Here is a 25,292-nt window from a genome sequence, read left to right on the forward strand (position 1 = left end):
TCATCCCATGCTGCTAAAAACATTATTGGATCAAGAGGATGGGCAATGACCATGTACTAAGTGAAGAGATAGACTCACGAAAGCATAAAACACATAAAATGTAGAAAGCCAGAATCAATCAATCATATTTTAAGAAATGAACGTACAAATTGTTACAACTGATCATTCCAGGTAAATAAATGGGAAAATTAAGTACAGGAAGGAGATGCGTTTATTGCTTGAAGATTTTTGGAGACTGGCTTGGCTGTAGCATAGCACTATTGTTTGGAGGAGCTTCATCAGAATTGCTATGATGGCATCCAACCTCTCCAGTAGGAAAGGAACAACAAGATGAAAATATTCTCGAAGGCTTTCACGGCCGGGATCTGATGGTTGTTGTGGGTTTTTCGGGCTCTTTGGCCAACAACCTTCAGAACATGGCCAAAGAGCCCGAAAAACCCACAACAACCATAAGATGAAAATAGTTTATAGACTAGTTGGCACTGAATTTAGGTGTGACTGGGTGAAGTCAAACATTTTCTATCATGATCAGTAAAGTTTTTGTCTGTTTTCCTGGCTGCTGTGCCCTCTCAATCTCCCAAAACAAACCACTTAATATGTGAGTCCTGTTCATACACAGCTAAAGGGCAGAGATAAAAGGGACGTAATTTCTCATGCCTAACCTCAAGTTTGACATGGAGATTTTGTGGATTATGGTGTAATAATACAGTAATAATAAGTAGCTACAGTCATGCCGTCAATTGTCCCTGCCATCATAGAATCTGGAGCCATCGTCTTCTTCTGTATGGTTTTGAACAACAATTGAATGAACTCCTTAGGAGTATTAAAAGCAGTAACCAGTGACATTTTGTATATCTGCTGCCATGACAGAAAATGTTGCACCTTTTGAATTAGCAAGACAGCGTCTGTTTGCTTCTGGCTTCCCTATTTTCTTGAATGTGGAATTCATGACGGTGAGAAGAACCTGCACTGAACAACTTCCTGCTCTACTCTTTAAGTTTCAACTTCTGCATGATAACTGTGAGAATGGGATGACTCATCCTCTAAGATGTTGCAGCTTCCTCCTTGGCTGACCCCTTTTTATTTTTTTTCTTGTATCTGATAGACTAACTCATGGAATACAGTATTCGGCTTTCCCAATATAGCCTTCTCTTTATTTAGGCCATCAGTGTTTCCCCAGATATGAAAAAACAGAACTCAGCAGCAGTGGATTGGGGTTATATATACTATTCGTTGTGACAAGGTGTAAAAAAATAGGTAAAACCATAATTCATTATGGGCAGATGAAATCAGGAAAGACTATTGTTGCTGCATGCCATCAAATTGCCTCCAATGTATGGCGACCTATGAACGAGTGATGTTCAAAATATTGTTACCTCAACAGCTATGCTTTGTGCTTGTACACTCAAGACTGTGACTTCTTTTAGGGAATCAATCCATGCCATATTTGACCTTCCTCTTTTCCTGCTGCCTTCAACTTTTCATAGCATTATTGTCTTTTCTAGCAAATCCTTTCATTTCAAAATTTGTCCAAAGCATGGCAATCTCAGTTTTGGCATTGGTATCTCAAGAGATAATTCAAGCTTGTTTTGTGTAGGACCCCTTGTTCATCGTTCTGGCGGTCCAGTGTACAGTATCTGTATTCTCCCCGGTTCTTTTATGCCCCACTTAAGATTTTTTTTTCCTGTGGCTTCATATGGACATGAGATACAGTAGTGGTTCATGAAGAATTGAGTTTTTGTAACAAATTTAAAAAACAAACAGATTTTCCAGGACAGAATTGGATACATTTTTGAAGCTTAACATTCCTGAAGTTTTCTGTTTTAATTTCTTGTGCGGCTGTATGAGACCACAAACATTTACCAACATTTACCTCTAATACCACTACGAACCATATGCTTGGCAGACAAATACTAATTAGGCAACAGTTCCCAAACTTTGGCACTACAGGCTCTCTTTTGATTTTCAAGAAGCACTCACCATCTCTTCTTTATTGTTGTCTGACTACTTTTTAAACAAAAAAATCAATTTAAAATTAAAAGTAAAGAAAAAAATACATTAAAACTAAGAAGTTTTTCATCTCATAAAAATTAATTAAAATATTATTTATCCTAGGGGATAGTGGAGATATAAAAATGCTAAAATTCTGTCTCCCCAATTTCTTTATACTCCTTGGGTGGGATGTTGCCTCAGGCGAATCTTTGAACTAGGTCATCCTCACAGTTAATTCTTCAGTGGATTGGTAGCCATAAATATATTTTGCTGTACAAATTGACGTTTTCATATGGGGTCAGGCAAAAAGAATTTAATGACTATCGTGCACATATGCCGAGGAATAATACTATATAGAAAACATGTTGTTATGTGCCAACAAATCAAAATTGATTTATAGCTGTCCTATCGTAACAGGACGTTCAAAGTAAGCGAGGTACAGTATTTAACGAACGGTTTTACTAGTCACACTCCCCTAATCAGTTTCTACGGCCGAGTGGGGAACCCAGCTCTCTTGAGTTCTGGTCCAGCGCTGTAAGACTGGAGGGGAGAGTAAAGTTTCTCTCACGGGAGTGCCGTCCCTCCCACTCACTGCCGACAAGGAGATCCAGACCCTGCCGATTCCCCCTCCCAGGAAGATAAGACCACCTGGACCAGACCTGGGGAAGACAGAGGAGAATCTGAAGGGGTTAACAGTCCAAGAGACTGGGACTGTTTTGGCGGGAACTGAACAGAAGCCACGGGTGGAGGTAGAGGCGGGTCTGGCAGATATAAAGAGGGGAGAAGAGGTTTTGCTGCCAGGTTGGGAATGGATTTGGTTAGAAGATCTATGGACAGGAAAGGTAGAAAAGCTTTGGATCCCAAAAGAGGAGGTGGATGCCCAGAGAAGGAGAGAAGCTACCCCTAAATCTTCTTATTGGGGTGAAAAAGAGACTAAGGAGTGGAGAAGGAAATTGAAGGAAGAGAAGGAGAAAGTCGAGAGAGAAAAGAGAGCAAATGGAATGGAGGGTGAGGGAGATGCAAGCGATGGGATACCGGGAGGGGGACCTTTGCAGACATACACCCCCTCAAGAGAGAGCTGGCCTGGCTGGATTAACGAGATGAAGGCACCATCCCCTTATTGGAGGGGGAGACCCGACCGATATTGAACCTGGGTTCATCCCTAGATTGGCTGGGATCTTGGAATATGCAAGGGGGGAACTCCTTTAAGGTTGCCGATTGGAAGCCCCTATCTAACCCATTGTTGGAAGGTGAAAAAGGTTGGAATACATTTCCTAACACTGGTTTCTTGTTAAACAATGCAATAAATGTCACACCAATTTCAAAATCTTGCATGTCTGTTGATTTATTTGAAACAAAGCAGGAGCTTGGAGCTGAACCCTCACAATCACTCTCTCCACTACTCCACACTTCGTACATATACACATGTCCATCTGGCATACTAACAAAAGAAGAGATGGAACATTAAACATTCAAAAATTCTGTTTTTATGGTAATATATATTATTTTTTTCTTCCTTATCAGGGAAATTTTGGCAAAACCTTTCAGCACATTCTGTGTGCTTTTTCCCCCCAAAACATAATCTGTCGAGAAGGGTAGACTGTATTAACGGTCATAAGTTATCTCACACTTGCTATTTAAGGTCACCTTTAATAATAGTCTTCATTATGCATCCTTAATAATAGTCAGTGGATCGTTTTATCAATTTAATGCATGAAAATGTAACATTGGTATGCTATCTAGTCTCTTCCAGAAAAGATGGCAAGTGGTGGCTTCCTTCAACAATAACAAAGTGGGAGGATTTAGAAGAAGTAACTGTGTTAGTCTGTGCAAGCTTATCAGACAAAATCCAAAGAAATAAAACAAAACAAAAAGGACAAAAACATGTGGCACTTTAAAGATTAACTATTGTATTTTAATGTAAGCTTTTGTGGACAGTCCAAGTGGGAAGGGAGGGAACTAAATGTATTGTGACATGTGGGGAAGAATAATATATAATTTTGTGTGTGTGAAAAATGGAGACATTATTGGAAGTATTTCTCTTTGATGACTTGATGGCTATGCATTATCTTCATCTTTATTGTGGTATGTTAAGAGATTTTGTAGTGAGGGAGTGATAGCAATCCAGTGTTTATCATCTACCAACTGATCCAGTGTGACACTTGTGCTCAAAAATCTAAAGTGCTGGGAGAACTAGTCCTTTGTTTGCCCACCTGCTCTGCTGAACATATAATGTGCAGCTATTTATTTATTTTTAAATAGACCTGCACAGCCCTAATCCAGACTGTGATCTGAGCAGATGGGCAAAGGAGGATTAGAACTTCCTCCCACTTGGCTTTGAGCTGAACTAGCGCCACCTCCCTAAGGTTAAACAAAAGGAAGGGGAACGCCCTTTGGCACCAGGGAAGGCTTTGCTGATGGCTTGTCTCAGAAGAGATAGAACAAAACTTCTGCCACCTTCATTAGCATAAAGACAGCCTCTCTAGTAGACACAAACTTCCTTATTTTCTGTGCAGTCAGATATAATAATATAATTGCACACTATCAAGTCAGCTGCCCTATATGGCGACCCTCTTCAGGGTTTTCTAAGAATAATCAGAAGTGGCTCTCCATTCCTTGTTTTGGGAGTTCTCTGAGTCTGTGCAACTTGCTCAGGGCTGCACAGGCTGCCTTTTCTTTTGGGCCTCGCAACTTCTGACTCAGCTGCTAAATACCTATGTAGCACCAAGTTAAAGGAAACTTATTCCCAAGTAACTGTTAATAGGATTGCAATCATACTGAATCTAATAAAGATAATACTGCTACAACGGTTCCCTCTGCTACATGTGTGTCTGTGTGTCTGCACGCACATACTTTTGTTGCAGGTGGTAATCAGTCCTCTTTGCCATGGCTTCTGCCAGCATTTCCCCTCAGGCATGACTACGGGCACCTAGTTTACACTCCTCAAGTCTGCCTGGCACATTGTGGTTTATTCAGAGTCCTGATGATTAATTCAGATGAGCAAGGATTTCTGGGGAGAGGGGGATTGGTGGCAGTGTTGGTGGTTTAGCTACTCAGCTCCTTATCTATTCAAAATCTCAAGCTTTTCAGAAGTCTTTAAGCCATGCTTGCAGCTGGGTTATTCTCTAAGATGACGGAGTGCTGCAGGATGGATACTTTTGCCTGAGAGGTCACTTTGCATTAGTTGCCAAATAGATTTGGTTTGACCTGTGTTTTCTATGGGAGCATGTCTTTAGGAAGAATCTGAAAACATAGAGATAGATGTTTTGTAGGTTATTTTGTTAGGCTGCTAAGGGAGGGAACGGGATCCCAAAACTAGGATTGTTGCCAATGCTGAAGCTTTCTTTGTAAAAATAACGAAAGCACAGATGTCCAAGAACTAGAGATGCATAATTTTGCACCCAGTGCCAACTTGGAGAAGATGTACAGGCCTTGCTGTGGCATTTTTGCTTGCCTATTTCTCCCACCTTTGATGCAGAATAAAGTTTGATTGACTTCTTGGGCATCATCGAGACAGCTAAAAGGGAACCTGATAAAATTAGCAAAATACTTATCCTCACTATTATGGTGTTTCTTTATACCAGCTTCATTGCTGCTTCAGACTGGCTAGCTTTGTCTGCTAGGAACATCCTAGGAACAGGCACCTTTATATCCTGAAGTGAACAAAAAACAGCTAACGAACTGCAAACGCCTCACAAATCTTATTTTCTTTTCACATGAGCTGGTAACTCAAGGTGTGACAAACAATCTGTCAAGCCCAATCCATTGTTATTGTTACTTAAGGGTCACCCTATGAATGAACAACCTCCAAAATGTCATGTCGTCAACATCCCTGCTCAACTCTTGAGAACTCAAACCTGTGATTTCCTTTTGGGAGTCAATCCATCTTGTATCTGGTCTTCATCTGTTCCTGCTGCCTTCAACCTTTCCTAACATTGTTGTCCAGGATTCCAGCTGAATAATTTACTCAGTAATAAATGCTGCTTTGTTTGATTAGGTCTTGCTCTTAAGTACACAGAGGAAGGGCTGCACCCGCAAATCCCCCTGCACCACTGCCAAAATATCTAAGCTCGGGTGTCTGATTTTCTGATCCCAAGACACAGACTTCGGGGTTTAAATCTAAGACTTCCCTTGTTATTTGCCCCCAAATAGGTCCTTCCAAGCAGAACTTGGAAAAACTGCTTTGTTGGTCTATGTCTCCCAGAATCCCCAGGAGTTAGTTCAGCAAAATAACTTTTTTCAGGGTCTGAATAGTATACTGGAAGAAACAACTCTATGTGCTGGATCCAGAGCTGGAATGCAGGGTTGCCCAGCTTCCTCTTAGCCTACCCTAGAGTTATGCTCAATCTTACCATCTCTCAGTACGTATTTAACCTTTCTCTTTTGCTGGTTATCTAAAAGGACCATAGAAATATTTAGTTAAAAAATTATTTTAAAAACAATTACAGGCCGATGCTTTAAACAGCCTAAGGCAAGCTTCTTAAAAACCCCTCAAGAGTTTTTGTTAGATGTTGCCTCTCTGGCCACTCTGAGGTGGCTGCTTAAGGGGGGAATGATGGCCCAGCCAGAGCGGGTCCTATTTCCCTCAAGAGATGAAATCCCACCTCAGGGTTTGTCTAGTAGGCCACCCGCCGGTCTCCTTCAGAAGTGGGACTGCTTTCCCGCCTTTTTCCCTTCCCCAGACCCAAGGCGGGCGGGAAAGGGTTAAGAGACGGCATGGCGGCGGGGGAGGAGATGGTGTGCTTGTCCTCCCTTATCAGCCCTGGAGTGAAGGCAGGTTAAAGAATGACTTTAACCTCTCTGGTGGTGAGGAGGAGGAAATGTCACATGGCGGAAGGTGGCGGCGGGGGGGGGGGGCGGCGGGGGTGAGGCGAGAGGAGAAGTAACTGTGGGTCATCCCCCCCCCCCAGGCGTTGGTCTCTCCGTTACACTCAGCTTTTCTGCTTCTGTCCTCCCCCCCAATGGGGCAGGAAGGGACGGCCCCCACCCCATTTCCCCTTCGCAGCTCCTGATAAAAATGACCCCCTGGGCAGGAGAGGTGCTTCAGTCGGCGGGGCATGGCAGACACGCCTCGCAGCGAGCGGTGCTGAGTTAGCAACATCCCAGCGCGACGACCCTGACCGACGCCTCCATCCATCCTCTGTCGGGGCAAGAGCCGCGATCCAGTCCAGCGGACGGTAAGTCTCTGGCAGCCTCGAGGGCGACTTTGCCGCCAGAACCAAATGCTTTTCCTTTCTATTTTTACTAGCCGGCCTTTCCGTTTGTAGCTCTTTCCTGATCTCGCCCTTGAGCCTCGATCTACTTTTCCCAAGGAGAAACACAACAGGTGGACCTGTTCACGTTTTACAGAGACGGGGGGAAAAGTTACTTTTTTGGACTACAGCTGCCAGAATCTCACAGGTAGCCATGGCCACTGGTTGGAGTTCCCAAAGAATTTTCCTCATTTCTGACAATTTTCAGATTCCAGCTGATTTCTGAGAGCTAGTCCCATACCTGAATAAAGGTGTGTGGTGTGCGTGTGTGTGTGTGATTTTGGCTGGATGATGGCCAGTATAATACAATCTGAAAACATCGATTGATGAGTATAAAATACATAAGTAAACATAGACGAAAGCATATTAGTGTAGTTAAGTAATAGTGAGATAGAAGTCATAAGCAGGCTTTTGTAAATAAAACTTAAGACTTGGGAGGACCAACTTTTGCATACCAGATATCTAAAAGTAAATAGCATATGAAAAGCAAGCAATACTGGATGTTTAAAGTATAGTATTTAAAATAATTGGGACAGTAACCTTGTGCCCCATAGATATTTATTCCCACATACCCCCCTCCAAATACAGTGGGATTTACTGCCAAACAAAGAAGTGAACACAAGGGGGAAATTTCTGAGCAACATAATTTTTTTCAACAGTTCTGTTGTGCAGTTTCAAACAATGTTATGCTGTATTTCTTTAAATTAGAGGTGACCCAAGCATGAATCAATTTTGCCATCTAAAATGTAGCCAAGAATTTGATATATCCAGAAGTTCCCACCATGAAAGCAAGAATGCTTTATTCTGTATCACTCTGTAGCTTCAGGGTATGGACAGAATTGTTCTCAATTCAAATATTCCCCTAATAAGAAATAGCATACTTTATGAATTCAAAGTAAAGGATATCCTTCTTTATTTATTGTTTTTTTTATTGCAGACATCTTGTTATTGAACAGATGTATGGAACAGCCCTGTGTCCCTTTGTGTGGATTTTTTTCAGTTTGACTTGTGTAATACAGGTTTTTCAATACAGTGGACCCTCAATTTATGGAATTAATCCGTATTGGAACGGTGGCTGCAGGTCGAAAAGTCTGTAAGTCGAGGCTCCATTGACCTACAATGCATTGAAAACTGATTAATCCGTAACCGACCGTTTTTGTTCCATTTTGGGGTTTTTTCGGGTCTGTAGGTTGGTTCTCCGACTGCAAGTCGAACCTAAATTTTGTGGCCAGAGAAGTCTGTAACTCGAAAAGTCTGTAAGCGGAGCCGTCTGTAAGTCGAGGGTCCACTGTATTCTCTCTGATCCTGTAGTTGCTTATGGCTCAGTTAATGGATCAGTATGCTCAGAAACTTTGGGCATTCACCTTTGCCCCTATTTAAACCACAAATGATAACTAGCGAGCCAGAGAACTGGTAGAAAAAGCTCCCAGTCCTAAAAATGTCAGTCTTGGAGGTGGACTCATTCACAGATAGAATGTGTTGTATCTGAGAAGTATCTTCCAGACAGACGGCAAATGCAAAGCATTGTGAAAAAGAATATCTGTCTTCTCTCTTTTTAATCATCAGACCTGCCTTAGACGCTGCCCTAAATACTACAAAATCTCGAGGTAATGATTTGTTTTTGTTGACATTTGGATTTACTTGATCTATCATCTGTTGGTATAGAAGACAAGCAAAAGATGAAAAGAAAGAAAAAGCTGTGTCATCCTTGTACACAATCTCAATGGAAGGCTAATTATAACCTTATTAAAATATTGCAGGCATAAGCCACCTTTCAACCCCACAAGGATGTGCACCACAGAGCTGGAGATGGTGCAGGAGAAACACAAACATCTGAAAAATCAGGGCTAGATTTTGGGCCAGTCATCTCTTATTACAGCAAGTTTCAAAATGGGGGCTGTAGACTCTGGTCAGAGGTGTCGGTTTCAGACTTCGCCTCTGGTGGTGTGGATTTGAATGTCTCTCGCAATTTTGTTAGATGGAGGGCAAAACCAAGACAAAGGAAAAAAATAGTGTAGCATTTTAAAGATTAACAGTTTTATTTCAGTGAGTTTTCATGGATCAGATCCACTTTCTCAGACCTGCAATACAAATATATGATCTAAATATTGATGTGCATCCCCAGCCACAGAACTCACTGGAGGAGTGGAACTGGTATAACCACTCCTTAAATATCTCACTTACCTTGAAAGCCTTATTAGGGTCATTTGGACTTGACAGTGGATAACAGTAACAACAACCAAGACCAGGTGAGGATACAGACAAGAGACAAAGTGATTATCTGGAATTATCAAGGTGATAATTACTTCAGTTAGCAGGTTCTGTCCTGGCCAATAGCTGTAGGCCAGGTACTTGGCTGTATCTGTAAATATATCATCTTTCTGTCTCATATCTCTGCCTATATCACAACTTTGTCCTGTACTACATAGCAAAGGCAATATAATCCTATGCATACTTTCCTGAAAGCATGTCCGACTGAACACAGTTGGGATTAGAGATGCATAGGTTTTCACTGTAAATGACAACAGACTGTTAATGTAATCTTAAATTGAACAATGATAATCTTTTCAACATAGTGTCTGACTGATAACTACATAATCATGTAAATTACCTTTTCTCAGGTGACATGAAGCTTGAATTACAATTTTCTCTGTGTGTGTGCGTGTGCGTGTGCGTGTGTGAGTGAATGGGAGAAAACACATTAACCACATTCATTTGATTGTTTACAGAGGTTAGTTGCTTATAGTACAATTCTGTACATATTCACCAAGAAGTAATTGACCAGTGGTACTTCTAGGTAACAGATGTAGATTGCATGTGAAATCTCATCAAGCAGACTGGCAGCAAGATTAAAATCTTGGAGGGAGAATCAAGTTCAACTTTTTATATCTAATTAATATCAACTAGAAATGATGTATTAGAATTAAAGGTAGTCTTAACATAATTCCTAAGAGAATACTGAGAAAACAAATTGTTCCTGATTCATTGCAATTCCGTGAACTAAGGACCTGCAAAAGACTGTGATTACTTTATTGAGTGAGTCAACCCAACTCATGTTCAGTCTTCTTCTTTTCCTACTTTTTCCCACTTTTTCTAGCATTATTGTCTTTTTCAGTGATTCTTACTTTTTCATGAGATTTCCAAAGTGCAATACCCTCTGTTTAATTATTTAAGCTTTTAGTGAGAATGCAGGCTTTATTTGATCTAACCCATTTATTTGTCTTTTTAATGATCCATTATACCTATAAATCACTCTTCTAGCACAATATTTCAAATGAATTTATTCCCCCCTGCCCCCACTGTCAGCTTTTTTCATGGTCTAGCTTTCATATCCTTACATAGGAATACGTATGGAATACATTTTATGTAGCTTGGTATTGGTCTTGAAAGAAACATTTTACACTTCAATTATCTTTCCTAGTTTCTTCATAGCCATGCTTCAAATTCTCAGTGTTGTTCTGATTTCTTGGTGGCAGTCTCTGTCCTGATCAGTGGTTGAACCAGTGAGTTAACTCTTTAATATGTGTGATATCTTCAGTGTCAGCATAGAAGTTAAAAAATTCTTCTATAACAATTATTTTTTCTTCTAATGTTCAACTGTAAGCCAACTTCTTAATGTTCTTCTTTCACCTTCACATGTGTTTGGTATCATCTTACACCTTTGCCTGTAGGAAACCATCTGTCCTAACAGTAGTCACATGTCCAGAATATAGTTTATGCAATAGGACAATCAAATATTGTTGCACACCGCTTTTTTTAAAGAAATCCATACCTTTCAATAATATTCAAAGGCTTTGCGGTAGTTTATGGAGCACAAATGGATTTTCCTCTAGAATGCTATGAAGTACTCCAGTAGTCAATATATATTTGCAATATGACCTCTGGACCCTCTTCCTTTTCTTGAACATCTGCATTTCTTACTTCATATATTGAAAAGTCTGTTGTAAAATCTTGCACATCAGTTTACTTGCATAGAAAATTAATGTGCTGATCCTATAGTTACTGCAGACTTTGGCACCGCCTTGCTTTGCAGCTGGAATATATATTAAGCGTTTCCAGTCTGAGGGAAACTGTTTTGTTTTCCTATTTTTTAATGTATTCTTGTTGACATCTTGAGGGATACAGTTTTATAGCCTGAATTAGCTCTTGGTATCCCGCCTCCTATTTGTTTCTTCCAATTGTTTTGAGAGCAGCTTTCACTTTACTTTCTAAAATTGTAGATTTTCATTAAAAAAATTATTCCCTCATAATTTCACCTCTTTTGTACAACTGAAAAAAGATAGAACACAGAAGATAGCTTCCATTTTCTCTTTATTTTATCCTGTTGACTTCTCAACATTTCTCATATTGGTCTAAATTTCCCTTTGATTTCTTGGGTCTTATGGAGAACATATCTTGTTTTCCTTTTTAATTTTTGTTTTGTTTTGGTCATCCTCTTCTATTTGTTTGCAATGATTGTTTCAATAATTTCTTTGTTCCTGTGTGGGAAGGGCTCAAAAATTGCATCAGAATTGGATTCTGATGCTGTTTCTGTCAGCTTTTCCTTTTGCCACTCTTCTGTCGTTATTAATTTTAAGTTTCTTCAGTCAACTATCATATTTTTTCTTTCCTTTTGGCTACAGGAATAGTCTGTCATTCTTCACTGATAACATCTCTGTTCTTATTTCACAACTCTTGTTTGTGGTCATTTGATTCTAGTAATAATAAGTTCTTTACATAGTCTTTAAATTTATCATAAAAGCTATTTTAATTGTAGTTTGGAACTATAATTCTTTACTCTGACAGTTCATGATCTGTATCATGCCCATTCCTGGTCTTGTTTCTGCACAGGTAACAGAGCATAGAGCCTCTCTGCTTTTCTTTCCAAATATATAGTCTTTTTGGCTTCCATATTGACCATGTGTGTTGCCTGAAGCATATATTTGCAATAAACAAACTATTGACGTCACAGAATTCTATGAATCACTCACTCACCTGCTTTCTTTTTAACTCCTTGGCCAAATTCTTCAATATCCTGTATAAGATTTCATCTTCTTCTATTTAATTTCTTGTTCTTCAGCATCAGTATTTGAGGCAGAGGAATGAATGGTGGTTATGTTGATAAGTTTTCACTGAGGACTTCACATTATATTCTCTTAACTGTTTCTTATATGTCCCTTGACACTGTCACAAGCATATCATTTCTTCTGGACTTTTTATTCAAAAGTAAAACAATAATAATTGGATTGAAAATGTCCTGTTTCAATCTTATTTAGTTCACTCATGAGTGTTGCAATGTTTAAACATTCCATTCCTTCTTTTATGATTTCAAGCTTATCTTGGTCCATATGCCTCACATGCTGTGTTCTAGTTGCATGTGACATGCAGAATTAGGCTTTCTTTTTGCATCTGCATGCATCAGCAAGTACTGTAGATTTCGTTTCAGCTTTAATCCAGCATGTAGCTTTATTAGCAATGGCGCTATTCTTGTGTATTCTTTGCTCTTCTCCAATAGCTGAAGGAGAGTCTTGTTTTTATTGTCTTATCATAAGGTTTATAGAGTATAAGTATTCAAAAGTACTTTGTCATTGCTGCCTTCTGTGCAATACTAACAGGAGTTAGCATGAATGTCACTGATCTTGTCTATGAACAATCTGCCACTAGAGTCACCTTTCACTGCTGCTGCTGTCTGCTATCTGTAATAATTTTTCCGATCCCCATTACTGAAACTATCACTAATGCCTAATACTACTCTTAATTCCTGAAGAGGATGGACACATCTTAGTCTGGTGCCCCAGCTTTGGTCATTCTTGGTTGGGTGGCCTTGCTAGGAGTTCACTGTCATAATGGTATTGCTCTCAGCTTCCCTGATACACTCCCCCCCCCCCCCCCTTTACCATGTTAAGGTGAGCATCCAAGACAAGGTGAAGATGCAACAATGAGGTAAAATCATTTATCTTACTGCACCATCTGATGGTCACGAAAGCATTGCAATTTTCCAAACATCTAGGGGTTTCAGTGCTGAAATGGGATAAAAGTTTTTATTTCAGAAGTGGACATGAAACTGTTCATCGGGTAGAATACAGGGAAGGAGTAGAGGACTGATACTGCAAACAGATTTTTGGCTGGCATTTCTCATCTAATCCCCATGTGTTTGCCTGCCTGCCTGTCTACCTCTTCATTTATATAAGAAGAAATGTTCGGGTTCAGACCAAAGATCTACGCAATCCAGTACTCTGCTTACATTGGCCCATCAGATGCCTGTAGGAAGCAGGCCATGTGTATGCTAGCGCTCCTGTGCTTCCCAGAGACATCATGATACTGCTGGACATTAATATCCAGAAAGCTCAGATGCCATTGTCAGCTTTATCCTCCATGACAAACACCTTTGGTTCCACCTGTTCCTTCACTTTCAGATGACGAGCTTCCTGCTCCTCTTGGGCCTGGGCCTAGCTGCCCCACCAACTTTTCATGCTGCCTCCTCCTCTTTGCGCTTCATTGCTGTGGGGGATTGGGGTGGAGTCCCCAACGCACCTTTCTATACAGCTCGGGAGGCTGCCGTGGCCCAGGAGATGGGACGGACGGTGGCTTCACTGGGAGCTGATTTCATCTTGTCCCTTGGAGACAACTTCTACTACAGTGGGGTTAACGATGTCTATGACAAACGCTTTCAGGTAAGGACATGAGAAGGTGGGGATGCCATTGCGACTCCCTGATAGGAGGACTCAGAATAAGAGCAAATTGAATCTTAATTGTTGCTGAGTTGACTTTATGTTTCCCAATGTAAGTTGCTTGTCTGGAGCTCAGTACTAAAACCAATAACAACACAATGCAAAAATCCCAAGCAACTTAAGCCAATTTATTTTTTTCAAGTGCAAAGTGAGATTCTAGCCGGAATATATGATTATGTTCCCCCCCTAGATGATTTTTGCCTATCCTATGCCTGTTAGCCTTCATAGTGTAGGCAGTAGTGAAGGATGACAGGCACTGCATTCAAAACATGTAGAGGGCCTGCATTGCAAACCCATGAACTAGAACATTGGGCCCTGGACTTGGGGTGTGTGCCCTGTAAGAGAATGTGAAGAAACTCTATGGGCAACAAAAGACTATGAGGTTTTCATGACGTGAGAAATATTTTTATCAGGGTAGGTAAATTTATATAACATAGGTTTAGTAGTACTTAAGATTTCTCAAGAAAAACTGTGCTTTTTCAATATTTGTACTAGGCATTTATTAAGTTGTATTTATCTAAATTATGAGCAGAATATTTTAACAGGGGATGGACTTTGGAAAGGTTGGAAAGCATGATGATTTCTTGAAAATCTAAAATAGGACATGATGCAGAAACATTTGGGAACCACTCTACAAGAGGGCACTTGAGAGATTTCTTCTTCTACTAGAGTAAGCACAGGGGACCTGACTTATCTGAGGCCCCAAGCATGAGTGTTAGGAGGGCTTTTTGGCCCTTCGCCATGGTCTTGATCCATTTTGGGGGCCCTGCAATTTTTATTGCCAAAAACAGATCTGCTGTACTTACTCTAGGTAGGTAAGGGGACTGGAATTGTGTGTGCTAGCTAAAGTATCCTCTGGTTTAAAGTAAGAAAGTCTTCACCAGCACAACTCTACAACAAGGAACCCTTCACACAATGTCCTTGGTTTTGAGTTTCTTCAGAGTGTTCCCAGCACCATACATGTCATGCATGTCTAGCTCAGAGCCTGCAAATTGTGAATTGTGGCTGCTCAGCGGGATTGAGCAAGATTAATGCTCAGATGGGAGACCACAAGGCTTGTGGTCCGGGACCTCTAGGTAGGGCTAGGAAACAATCCTGCCTGAAACCGTGAAGGCCCACTGCCAGTCTGTTGACAGAGTTAAGCTAAATAGAACCGGTGGTCTGATCTGGTATAAGGCCGCTCTTTGTGTTCCTGACCACTTTATCCCACTTGCACACTGGGCATTATAAAGATGAGGTTGATATTTTCCAGGTGGCGGGTTAAAGAAGCAAGAGGTTCTAAGAAAGCCTTTTTGAATAATTTTGAGACCTACATCAGAACCAAGCTAACCTGCAATGAAATAGCATGACTTTGTTTTGCTCTTTTTAATGGACAAACTTTTGAAACTGCCAGGCAAGATGTTATCAAAGAAAGATGGGTAAAGCCTGATATGATGGTGAAGTCACAGGGCCTGCTAGTCAGAGTCAGAGGATGGAGGCACAGACTGAAATGGTTTATCAATGGAAAGGGTGAATAGCTTAACTAGGAATGACAGAGGGCAGGGAATAGTACAAATCATATTTGAGAGAATGGGGGATTAAAAGATAGGGGCAGTAAAAATAAAAGGCTTAAGCTGTTTGTAAATGGGGTAGTAACTGGCAACAAAGGGATGGTGTTAAAGAGAGGGTTCCCCATCCCCTTCATTCAATGGATGGGGAACCTGGAGATGGAATCAAAAGAACAAGTGAAAAGAGGGGATGGGATTTTGGATTCTTCTCTCCCAGCAAAGGCTGGCCCTTTGGTAACTTTGTGCTGCATAATAATGGCAGTGCCACCATTCAGAATCAAGCCTGTAGGTATGTAAACCAGGAAGGCAAAGGAAGTGAGTTGCAAGAGAACAACAGCAAGAAACAAACAGCAACAAGTAAGCCAAATAGGTCAACAACCTTTGTGGGAACTGCTGACTTTGGTACTCCAGTCCAAATGATTGATTTGGGCAAACACAGTGGAACCTCTACTTCAGAACTTAATCCGTTTTGGAATGGTGTTCTTCAGTTGAAACGTTCTTAAGTTGAAGCAAAATTTCCCATAGGAATGGACTGAAAACCAATTAATCCATTCTGGCTGTTTTTTTTTTGTTATGTAGAGGTGTGTTCGTACATTGAAGCATTAGTTCCCATAGGAACTAATGCAAAGCTGGTTAATACGTACTCTACCACTAGGGGGAGAATTTTTTTTTACCTAAGATGACCTAAGGTTAAAAAAAGAGCAGAAAAGGTTTTTTTTCCTGTTCTTATCTTGGATTTCTGTTCTCAAGTAGAAGCAAAATTTAGCAAATGGAGCTGTTCTTAAGTTGGATTGTTCTTAAGTAGAGACCCCACTGTAACTGCATTACATCCACCTGGGTGAATAGAGAGGAGACTTAGTTTAGGGAAGATAGGAAACAGAGTCATACAGTTACCCTGTTTCCATGAAAATAAGACAGGGCCTTATATTAATTTTTGCTCCAAAAAACGCATTAGGGCTTATTTTCAGGGGATGTTTTATTTTTTTGTCATGTACAACCATTTATATTTATTCAAATACAGTCCTGTCATCTTCTTCTGGTTGCTGCACCATGGTGGAGGGCGAGGTTTCACTTAACTAGGACTTATTTTTGGGGTAGGCCTTATATTACGAGCATCCTGAAAAATCATACTAGGGCTTATTTTCAGGTTAGGTCTTCTTTTCGGGGAAACAGGGTAGCTTTAAAGGGCAATAGAAAAGGAGATTCTGATGATGATCATGTGATGTGGGGGCAAAAAAAATTGAAAGAAAAGTAAATGTTCCATTAATAGTAGTATCTTACCCCAATCAAAAGGAGTAGTATTGGCCTATTCTGCCTTGAGCAGACCTCCCTTGGAATACTGTGTCCAGTTCTGGAGACTGTTTTTTTAAGAAGGATACTTGCAAGCTGGAATGTATCCAGTGGAGGGTGTCTAGGATGGTAAAAGGTCTGCAAAAAACAAGCCAGGTTAGGATTGGGTGAGGGAGCCGGGAGTGTTCAGCTTGAAGAAGAGAAGACTGAGGGATGTGACATAATAACCAGCTTCAAATATCTGAAGGGTTGTCACACAGAAAATGGAGCAAGCTTGTCTTCTGTAGCGCCAGAGAGTAGGATTCAAATGATAAGAAAAGAGATCTTGCCGGAACATTAGGAAGAGACAGTGGAATGGACTGCCTCAGGAGACGGGCAAACTCGCCTTCACTGGACATTTTTAAACAGAGTTCAGATGGTGCTTTTCAGGGATAATTTAGCTGAGGCTTGCCTTTGTCACAGTGTCGAACTCAACAATGTATAGGCTCCTTTCCAGCTCTCCAGTGCTGTGGTTCTATAGTTTTAATAATAATGGGAGTAATAATTTGAAAAACTAGAAGTAGAGGCAGGGGTTAGGATAGAAAAGCTCTTGTTTGAGGATCTGAGGGTAAAGGCAAGAAGGTGACAGTTAAGCCAGAAATGAGAAGATAAGAAATGGCAGGAAATGAGTAAATTCAAGAGACATATGAAGGGCTGAAAGGCAAGGTGAAAAAACAAGCTTGCAAAATTTTGCCCCAAAATGAGGTGAGGTGACTCACAGCACCTCCTCAGACAATGTAGGTTGGTTTCTTAAGGCAAGCTAACTATGGATCTCTTTGCTTAAAAAAAAACACTATTGTGGCAAAGAGTTTAGGGGGATTATATATCATTAGAAAGGGATAGAATGACTTGCAACATTTTGCCAAACTCCCTCTCTGTCAGCTGGCATGTTGTAATTAACATTGCACAGTAATTTTCAGCTCTCAAGTAGGCCGTAGGTTTAGAAAGGTGTGGAACACAATCTGAAAGGGAAAAATGCTCCTGAAGGAAAAAAGGATAGGGAAGAAAGAGAGAGAGAAAAGTGGACTCGTGTATCCATTTTTTAAGTTACCAAGTAAGTAAGTGGTTGTCATGGCTAGTTAGGACACGGATTACTTTACTAACAGTACTATGTAGACTTGGAGTTGTTGCTCCAGAAAGCCGTTGCCTGCCATTATTGTCAGTGAGGACATGACTGGAAGTCGTGCCAGTGATACTCTGGAGAACTCTTTCCTATCTGTTGCAGCCATACGCAACTACAACCTTTCCTTTTCATTTTGCAGGAGACCTTTGAGTCCGTTTTCCAGGCACCTTCGTTGCGTAAGGTGCCCTGGTATGTCGTGGCTGGAAACCATGACCACTCAGGGAATGTCTCTGCACAGATTGCTTACACCAAGATCTCCAAGCGCTGGTAAGATCCCCCTGTCCTAAGCCTGTGAGGTCTGTCTTTTCCTGGTTTGCTTATGTTTCTGAAGATCTAGAAAGACACAGTAGCCAGAATCCTGTTAGTGACTTAGACTTGTGCAAGGAAAACCACATAGGTCACAGCACCAAAGGTGCTGGTTGTGTTCCTGTGTATGTTAATAGATAGCAATCTTCTGTCAGGACTTAACACAATTTCTTTACACAAACATAGGTAGGCCATCACTGTTCATAGGAGTGCCCTATCCCCTAAAGCTGTTTTGTCTGTTAAGCTAATTTTTGTTGTGATGTGCCCTCAAGTCGCCTCTGACTTAACGTTGACACTATGAATGAGTGATCTCCAGAAGGTCCTGCCCTCAACAGCTCCACTCAGCAATTGTAAACTCAAGTCTGTGGCTTCCTTCATGGAGTCAGCCCATCTCATATTTGGTCTTCCTCCTCTCCTGCTGCCTTCAGCTTTTCCCAGCATTATTTTTCCCCCCACAGAATCCTGCCTTCTCAAGAGGTGCCCAAAGTAGCTCAGCCTCTGTTTTGTCATTTTTGCCTCCAGAGGAAGTTCAGGCTTCATATGATCTAGGATCCACTTGCTTGTCTTTCTGGTTGTCTCTAGGGTATCTGCAAAGCTCTCCTCCAACACCATCTTTCAAACAAATCAATTTTCTTCCTGTCATCTTTCTTCACTGTCTAGCTTTCACGTCTGTACATAATAACTGGGAATAGAAGAGTGTGGATGATATTGGTCTTACTCTTCAGTGGCACGTCCTTGCACTTGATTATCTTTCTAATTCCTTCATTACTGCCTTCCCGAGTCTCATTCTTCTTCTGATTTCTTTGCTGCAGTCTCCATTTGCATTGATGATTAAACCAAGGTATACAAAATCTCTATTTCAATTTCTTCATTGTCAATGTTAATGTTGTGGAGTTTTTCTGTAGTCATGATTTTTGTCTTAATATTCAGCTGCAATTCTGCTCTGGCACTTTCTTTTTTCATGTTCCCTAACAGTTATTTCAATGCATTGCTGCTTTCAGTCAGTGAGATGATGTAATATCTTGAATTACTGATGTGTCTTCCACCAGTTTTCACTCCCACTGCATCTGAATCTAGCAAAGCTTTAGGTATATATTCTGCATACAGATTTAACATATAGGGAGATACTAAGCTTATGGAAGGGGGATAACCTGAAAGCTTCATTAATTTCAGATATGCTCTAAACGTCAAACAACTAAGTCTGAACTGTCCTTCTTAAGAAAGAAACTTACCTTGATCAACATATTTGATCAAGGTAAGAGGGCACCTACACAGAAGTTTGTGACATTCTTTATTTATCCATTTTGCAACACACACACACACACACACACACACACACACACCCTTCTAGTGGGCATGGTTCTGCACTGTCTGAGAGTAAAACTTCACACACTTCCAGCGCACACAGTAGAGGAGATGGGCGACAGTGAATGGGTTATCTTCTAGGAAACCCACTCTCAGGGCCAGCTCTGTCCTTAAGCTGAGTGAGATGGCTGCCTCAGGCGCCATGGAGAGCTGGTATGCGATAGCGGTTAGACTGCTGGACTGGGGCTGTGAGATGAGCCACTTCCGCTGTTGACTGAGTGATGGCGGTCTGTCTTGCAGGAAAGGCCACCATGAGATAGACCACTTTATCCATGGGGATAAAGTGAGGAGGAGGAGACCTTTCAGCTTCTCGGTGGGAAAGCAGGATATAAATGTAGCTAATAACAAATACATAGGCATACCAAGAGTCAAGGGATGGTGGGAAAGTATTGGAAGTTAAACTATGTCGGCCCCATGGGTTGTCCTACATCACTTAAGATGTGGCAATCAAGAGGAGGTTGTGCCACCTCCAGTGTCTGAATAGAGACACCTGCAAATCTAGTTTACTTCTTTGTGTGTATGGGGGAGGGGCAGGTCCTTTGCCCCTCAGGCACCCCTAGTCAGGCTCGTCTTTACTATTCTTTTTTTTTTTTTTTTTTTTGCAAGATCTCTGGCAACACAACCACTTGGGCCTCTTCTGGGACCCATGGACTGAACTGGCACTTCAGCCTGGCCTGATGTGCCATTAGTGCCTCAGCACCAAGGGCAGGGAGCACAGTGCTTTCCTCCCTCCCCCTCTGGCTGGCAAGTAAGTCTAGCTGTGCCATCATCATTGGACATCACTCAAGCCAGGTTCTAACTAAAGACTCAAACCTGGCATATGTTACATTTTCATTGGTGATGGTGGGGAGAAAGATATATAGATTATTCTCTTGGGACATGCAGCAGAGGTTTCAGCTCCTCCCATTTCATTGAAAAAGAGACTGGGGATTCTTAGCTCTTTGTGAATGGTCACTCACCAAGGGAAACATTTTTGAGTATTTTCTGTTCTTTCTGAAGAAAAACAGCTCTTGTGGAGAAAGCCGATCCTTAATGACCTGTAATCTGAGCAGGTAAATGGTTCCATTCTCAACCTTCATCCTTGTCAAATTGGGACACGCTGTTGATTCCAGGAAAGGAAGTTTTAAAAAGTAACTTTTCAAGCTCTAACAGATGTTTGGTTAGAGGAGCCCTGACACGGCTTTCCCTTTCTGTCATGTCCACAGAGCTTCTGTGGCTAACCAGGTATCCTTCTGAAGGTTCTCTGAAACAGATGTACAATATTTTGTTCTGACGATTCTTCCTTCTTCTACTGCATTTTCCCCCCAGGCATTTCCCCAAGAACTACTACAGATTGAGGTTCAAGGTGCCTGGTAGCAATGCCACCGTTGCCATCCTCATGATAGACACCGTGACCATCTGCGGCAATTCAGACGACTTCCAGAGTGAGCAGCCCTTGCGTCCGCAGAACGTAGACCTGGCCCGTAGCCAGCTCTCTTGGCTCCGCAAACAGATGGCCAACTCACAGGACGACTACTTGCTGGTGGCTGGGCACTACCCCGTGTGGTCTGTGGGAAAGCATGGGCCCACAGCATGCTTGGTCAAGCAGCTGCAGCCACTGCTGCTGAAATACAAGGCCACGGCCTACCTGTGTGGCCATGATCACAATCTGCAGGTGAGCCAACGAAATCACCATAATCTTAGATCGCTGCAGAGCTGGAATGCATACGCTCTTGCATGCGTTCTTAAAAAGAAAGCAACCAAGGGTAAAGACTAGAGAATATGGCTGGCCTTAAGATGAGGCAAAGAGGGCAGTCAACTCAGGTAGCAAATACTAGGTAATACAGAGAGGACAGCAGCCAGCACCTCCCGATTGTTCCTGCCTATTGAGGTTAGACCTGTATGTTCAAGACATGTCTGTTCCATATAAAACTGTTGATCTTAGGTGAAATGGAAGATGCAGTGAAACATCCCACTTTGTAAGGCCAACTAGAACATAAGTGCTATCTTGTATCTTCTGTCAGACAATAAAACGTCCTGGTAGCCAGTGAAAAGTCTGAGCTTTACTTAGGAAGCTGCAGTCTCCTGACCTCTCCCTTCAGACTGTAAAAGAGTAACTTGCTAAGGTGGCTGCGTAGGTGAGCAAGAGAATGCCTGTTGAAGGGACTATAAGGGGTTCAGCAGAGGTCAGTAGCATGCAAAGGAAGCTCCTGCTTCATGCGTTTGTGGTTTTGGCTCTTGTGGGTCTGCCTCTCGTCTGCAGCCCTGTCCCTCTCCTCCATTTTCTGCCCTCTGATGATACTGTCAACTCTTGTAGGCCTCTCCTGCCCTGCCCTCTCTCTCTGCCTTTCTGGCTATTACATCACCCTGATCGCTTCTTTCACCCGAATTTATCTATATGAGGAGGTAGCAAGCTGTCTGAGAAAAACCACATCATTTGGTACTGTAGTCTGTGTTAATTAACAACTATGGTGCACTAAATGGAAACAAAGCTCCTTCTGCCATAGCCATACCTCAAGCATTAATTTGTAATATTTTCCCCAGCACATTTCATTCTTGCAGCCACACACAGTGTCAACTCATCCCAGCAGAGCTAGGGACTGAACCTGGAATTCCTGAAATGGTCTCCCTGCAGGAGTGATGCTGGGCCATATACTGGGCTGGAATGCTGCCAGGTCGGGGGCGGAGGTGATCATGGTGTAAGCTTGTTCTTTTTTTCTTCCCCTATCAGTACCTGCAAGACAAAACAGGCTTGGGCCATGTGCTGAGTGGAGCTGGCAACTTCATGGATGACTCCAAGCAACACCTCCACCAGGTTCCTGCTGGCTACCTACGTTTCTTCTATGGCCAACCTTCTTCTCAGGGGGGATTTGTCTACATTGAGCTTAACAACAAAGAGATGAGCATCACGTACATTGAGGCCAGAGGCAAGTCGCTTTACAAGACCACCCTACCCAGGCGGAGACGTTTCTAAATTCAAGATTGCGGTCCTCACTGGCTCCTATCTTAGCTGTCCTGGCTTGCTAGGGGTGGGGGGTGAGGACACTGATGACATCTCTGGGTCCCACGCAGACCTCACTCCTTCCTCCTATGGTGACCATTGGCACTTGTGGGGAGCCTAGCGGTCACTAGAATCTCCCCTTTGGGGAAGTGCGCTCTTTGCTCTTGTAGATTATTCTAAGTTCTCCATACTTTTGGCACACCCACAGTGTTCCTCTGTGAATGCTGCCTCTGTGGACCCCTATGTCTCTCTGTGACTCCTGCCAACATTTGAGAACACACCTGGGGAAGAGCTGCCTGGGATTCCCACTCGCATGGCCCTACGGCCGGCAGCTCTTTCTGCAAGATGAGCTGTTATAGGGTGATGTTAGGTAGACGGGTTTTTGGAGTCTTAAGCTAGGTTCACAACCAAAGCCGAGAACCAAGCAATATACAGTTCGAGGCAGTGTCCGAGGGCCAGCCTCACTGAACCAATATGTATGTCTTGTATGCCTGTGTCTGTGTCTCTGAGGCGTGAAATGGAAACAAAACGTTTCAAGTTGTGGCACTTCTTCCCCCACTCCCAACCCCAACCAGAGCCTTTAATAGCAACTTGTCACATAGGTAGCATCCCTAAGAGAGGGGTGCAGCACAGAGTAGTAATAATTCTGTGCTGTGACCATATGGAAGACGTAGCCTGTTTGTACAACAGGGTAGAAACCTAGCCTTGTATTGAACACTCTAGACGAAATAATTTGCCCTTCGTGCTGCCGCTAACTCTCAGAATTATCTGAAAGTAGGATGAACTTTTCCCTAGTTACAGTCATCATCTTGAAACTATCTGCAGGGTCATCGCTTTCAGGTAAAGACAGTGGGACTCAGCTACCTGATTGAGACTGGAGCTGAAAATTAACTTTACTCTGTCTCTGCTGTGCCCAGCAAAGTTGAAGTCTTTGGGTGCAGGTGAAATTTGGACCACGAATAATACAGGCTTTGTGGAGGGAGCCGCTTGTGGCTACTTTCCCCACATGGGCAGTAGCATTTCCCACGTTCTCCCTCTTTTAAGTTTAAGGTCCATGATCCTCCACTCTGAGCCATATGTAGAAATTCTCCACCACACATACTGCCCTCTGAACACTTGTGATTCTCCTCTGTTTTGACCCCGCAGCAGGAGGCGACCTCTTATAGGCAAACAGCTCTTATAGAGTAGGAGACAGTGGTGGCTGGGGTGCTGTGGATAGCTAGAACATTCAAAGGATGAAGCAGGAGTCTTTGTAGGAATATGAGAGGATATCTGTGATCCCACATAATGTGTCAGCACCTTTATTAGGTCAGGTCAAAAGGTACAAAATTAGATGACTGGCACAATAAAGGTATTACTTCATTCTGGATTTTGATATTTTTCTTATGGCCAGAAAGGCTCGCCATTCTTGTCTGCTAACATCCCAGATGTCACTTATTGCCTACTCTTTGTAACTGCATACCTCAGCACGCTGTCCTGCAGAGTTTTTGGCCTCAGTCACTCATTCTATGCAAAAGTGCTAATACTGTACTACATTTCCGATCTAGAAAACACCGCTATGTGTGTGCAGCAAAGGGATAGGAGAGCTGTCTGTCTTCCAAATAAATTAAGGGGCTGAAAAAACTGTTGCTTAATGTAGGAAGTGGCAACTAGAGTAGGCCCACTGAATCAGTGGGGATGCAGCAAGTCAGCTCTGCTATAAGTTCCACTGATTCAGTAGGGGTGCTTTAGTTGCAATTTACTATGCTAAGCAACAGGATATCAGCCAGGGTCTATAACAAGTCTTTTTCTGGATTATTCTTTTGGCTCCTCTGTTTTATATTTGATTCTGCTCTAAATGTTAGTAGCTGTTTTGCATTTTAAAGTCATCTTTTTGTCTTGATTTTAATTTTTTGAAATAGAAGGGTTCCATTTCCTGTGAGATCAGTGATTTTATGCAACCAGAATCCAGTTTTCTTCTATATATGAGGTTCTTTGGAGACCTGTTCACAGGGGAAAAAAAGCAATAAATAAATAAATAAATAAAAATCTTAAAAAAGGAATATGTTTGCATCTATTATTGGGACTCGCTTTTCAATAAAATAATTTTAGAATATTTCGTTATAGTTTTTGCATTGAATTTTTAATTTCAATACGATCTGGTGAAAAATAGCTGGTGCATGCGCCTGCTTCGCAAGAGGTCATTCAAGTGTTTGAAATTTCAGTACTAAATGGATCCTCTCATTTCATCATATCACACGCAGTCCTATGTTTCTGCAATGTTGAAAAGAATGAGGAAAGTTATTGCAACTTCATGGTAATATAAACAATTATTGTTAAAGTTTGCATTGTTCTCTAAGGCCTAGTTTTATTTGCTTTGCAGTTGGTCCTACCCAGGTGGTATAGGGTTCACGTGGCTGCTGCCACCTATCGTCTCCCTGCTAACTAAAATAACAGAAATGTGTCATGTCACCTGTTTAAGAGACAGCCAAGAAATGCCAGAGGACTGAAGCCATCTTTACAGAGGGCTACAGCATTGTTACAAACATTATTGCTGGTATTAATAACAAGAGTAACCGCAACTCTCATTTCCCACTCTTCCAAATATCAGAGAGGCTAACAGTTCTTGCAGTATAAAGCGTTCATAACTGCCAATATCTAACCATTCATAACTGCCAATTCCTTAAGCTTATATTTTAATAATTCAGG

At 41.8% G+C, this 25,292-nt stretch overlaps 1 protein-coding gene across 5 annotated transcripts in view; it reads left to right on the forward strand.

Moving 5' to 3' along the window:
• The window catches only part of ACP5 (acid phosphatase 5, tartrate resistant), a 68,957-nt gene extending 44,311 nt beyond the window's left edge, over positions 1-24,646 (forward strand). The window contains exons 1-6 of one of the 5 annotated variants that reach the window (XM_078386635.1): positions 6,696-6,769; positions 6,967-7,169; positions 13,640-13,897; positions 18,093-18,220; positions 20,933-21,278; positions 22,335-24,646. In XM_078386635.1, the coding sequence (XP_078242761.1) occupies positions 13,640-13,897; positions 18,093-18,220; positions 20,933-21,278; positions 22,335-22,577 (975 nt within the window). In that variant the 5' untranslated portion in view covers positions 6,696-6,769; positions 6,967-7,169 and the 3' untranslated portion in view covers positions 22,578-24,646. Of the gene's footprint in view, positions 1-6,695; positions 6,770-6,858; positions 7,170-7,272; positions 7,393-8,810; positions 8,852-13,639; positions 13,898-18,092; positions 18,221-20,932; positions 21,279-22,334 lie in introns of those variants that run through there. The other 4 variants (XM_078386636.1, XM_072991587.2, XM_020791580.3 and 1 more) reach the window with 4 other exon arrangements.
• Positions 24,647-25,292: the final 646 nt, after the last annotated feature.

This window comes from Pogona vitticeps, chromosome 2 (assembly GCF_051106095.1).
Source record: "Pogona vitticeps strain Pit_001003342236 chromosome 2, PviZW2.1, whole genome shotgun sequence".
Classification (NCBI taxonomy): domain Eukaryota; kingdom Metazoa; phylum Chordata; class Lepidosauria; order Squamata; family Agamidae; genus Pogona; species Pogona vitticeps.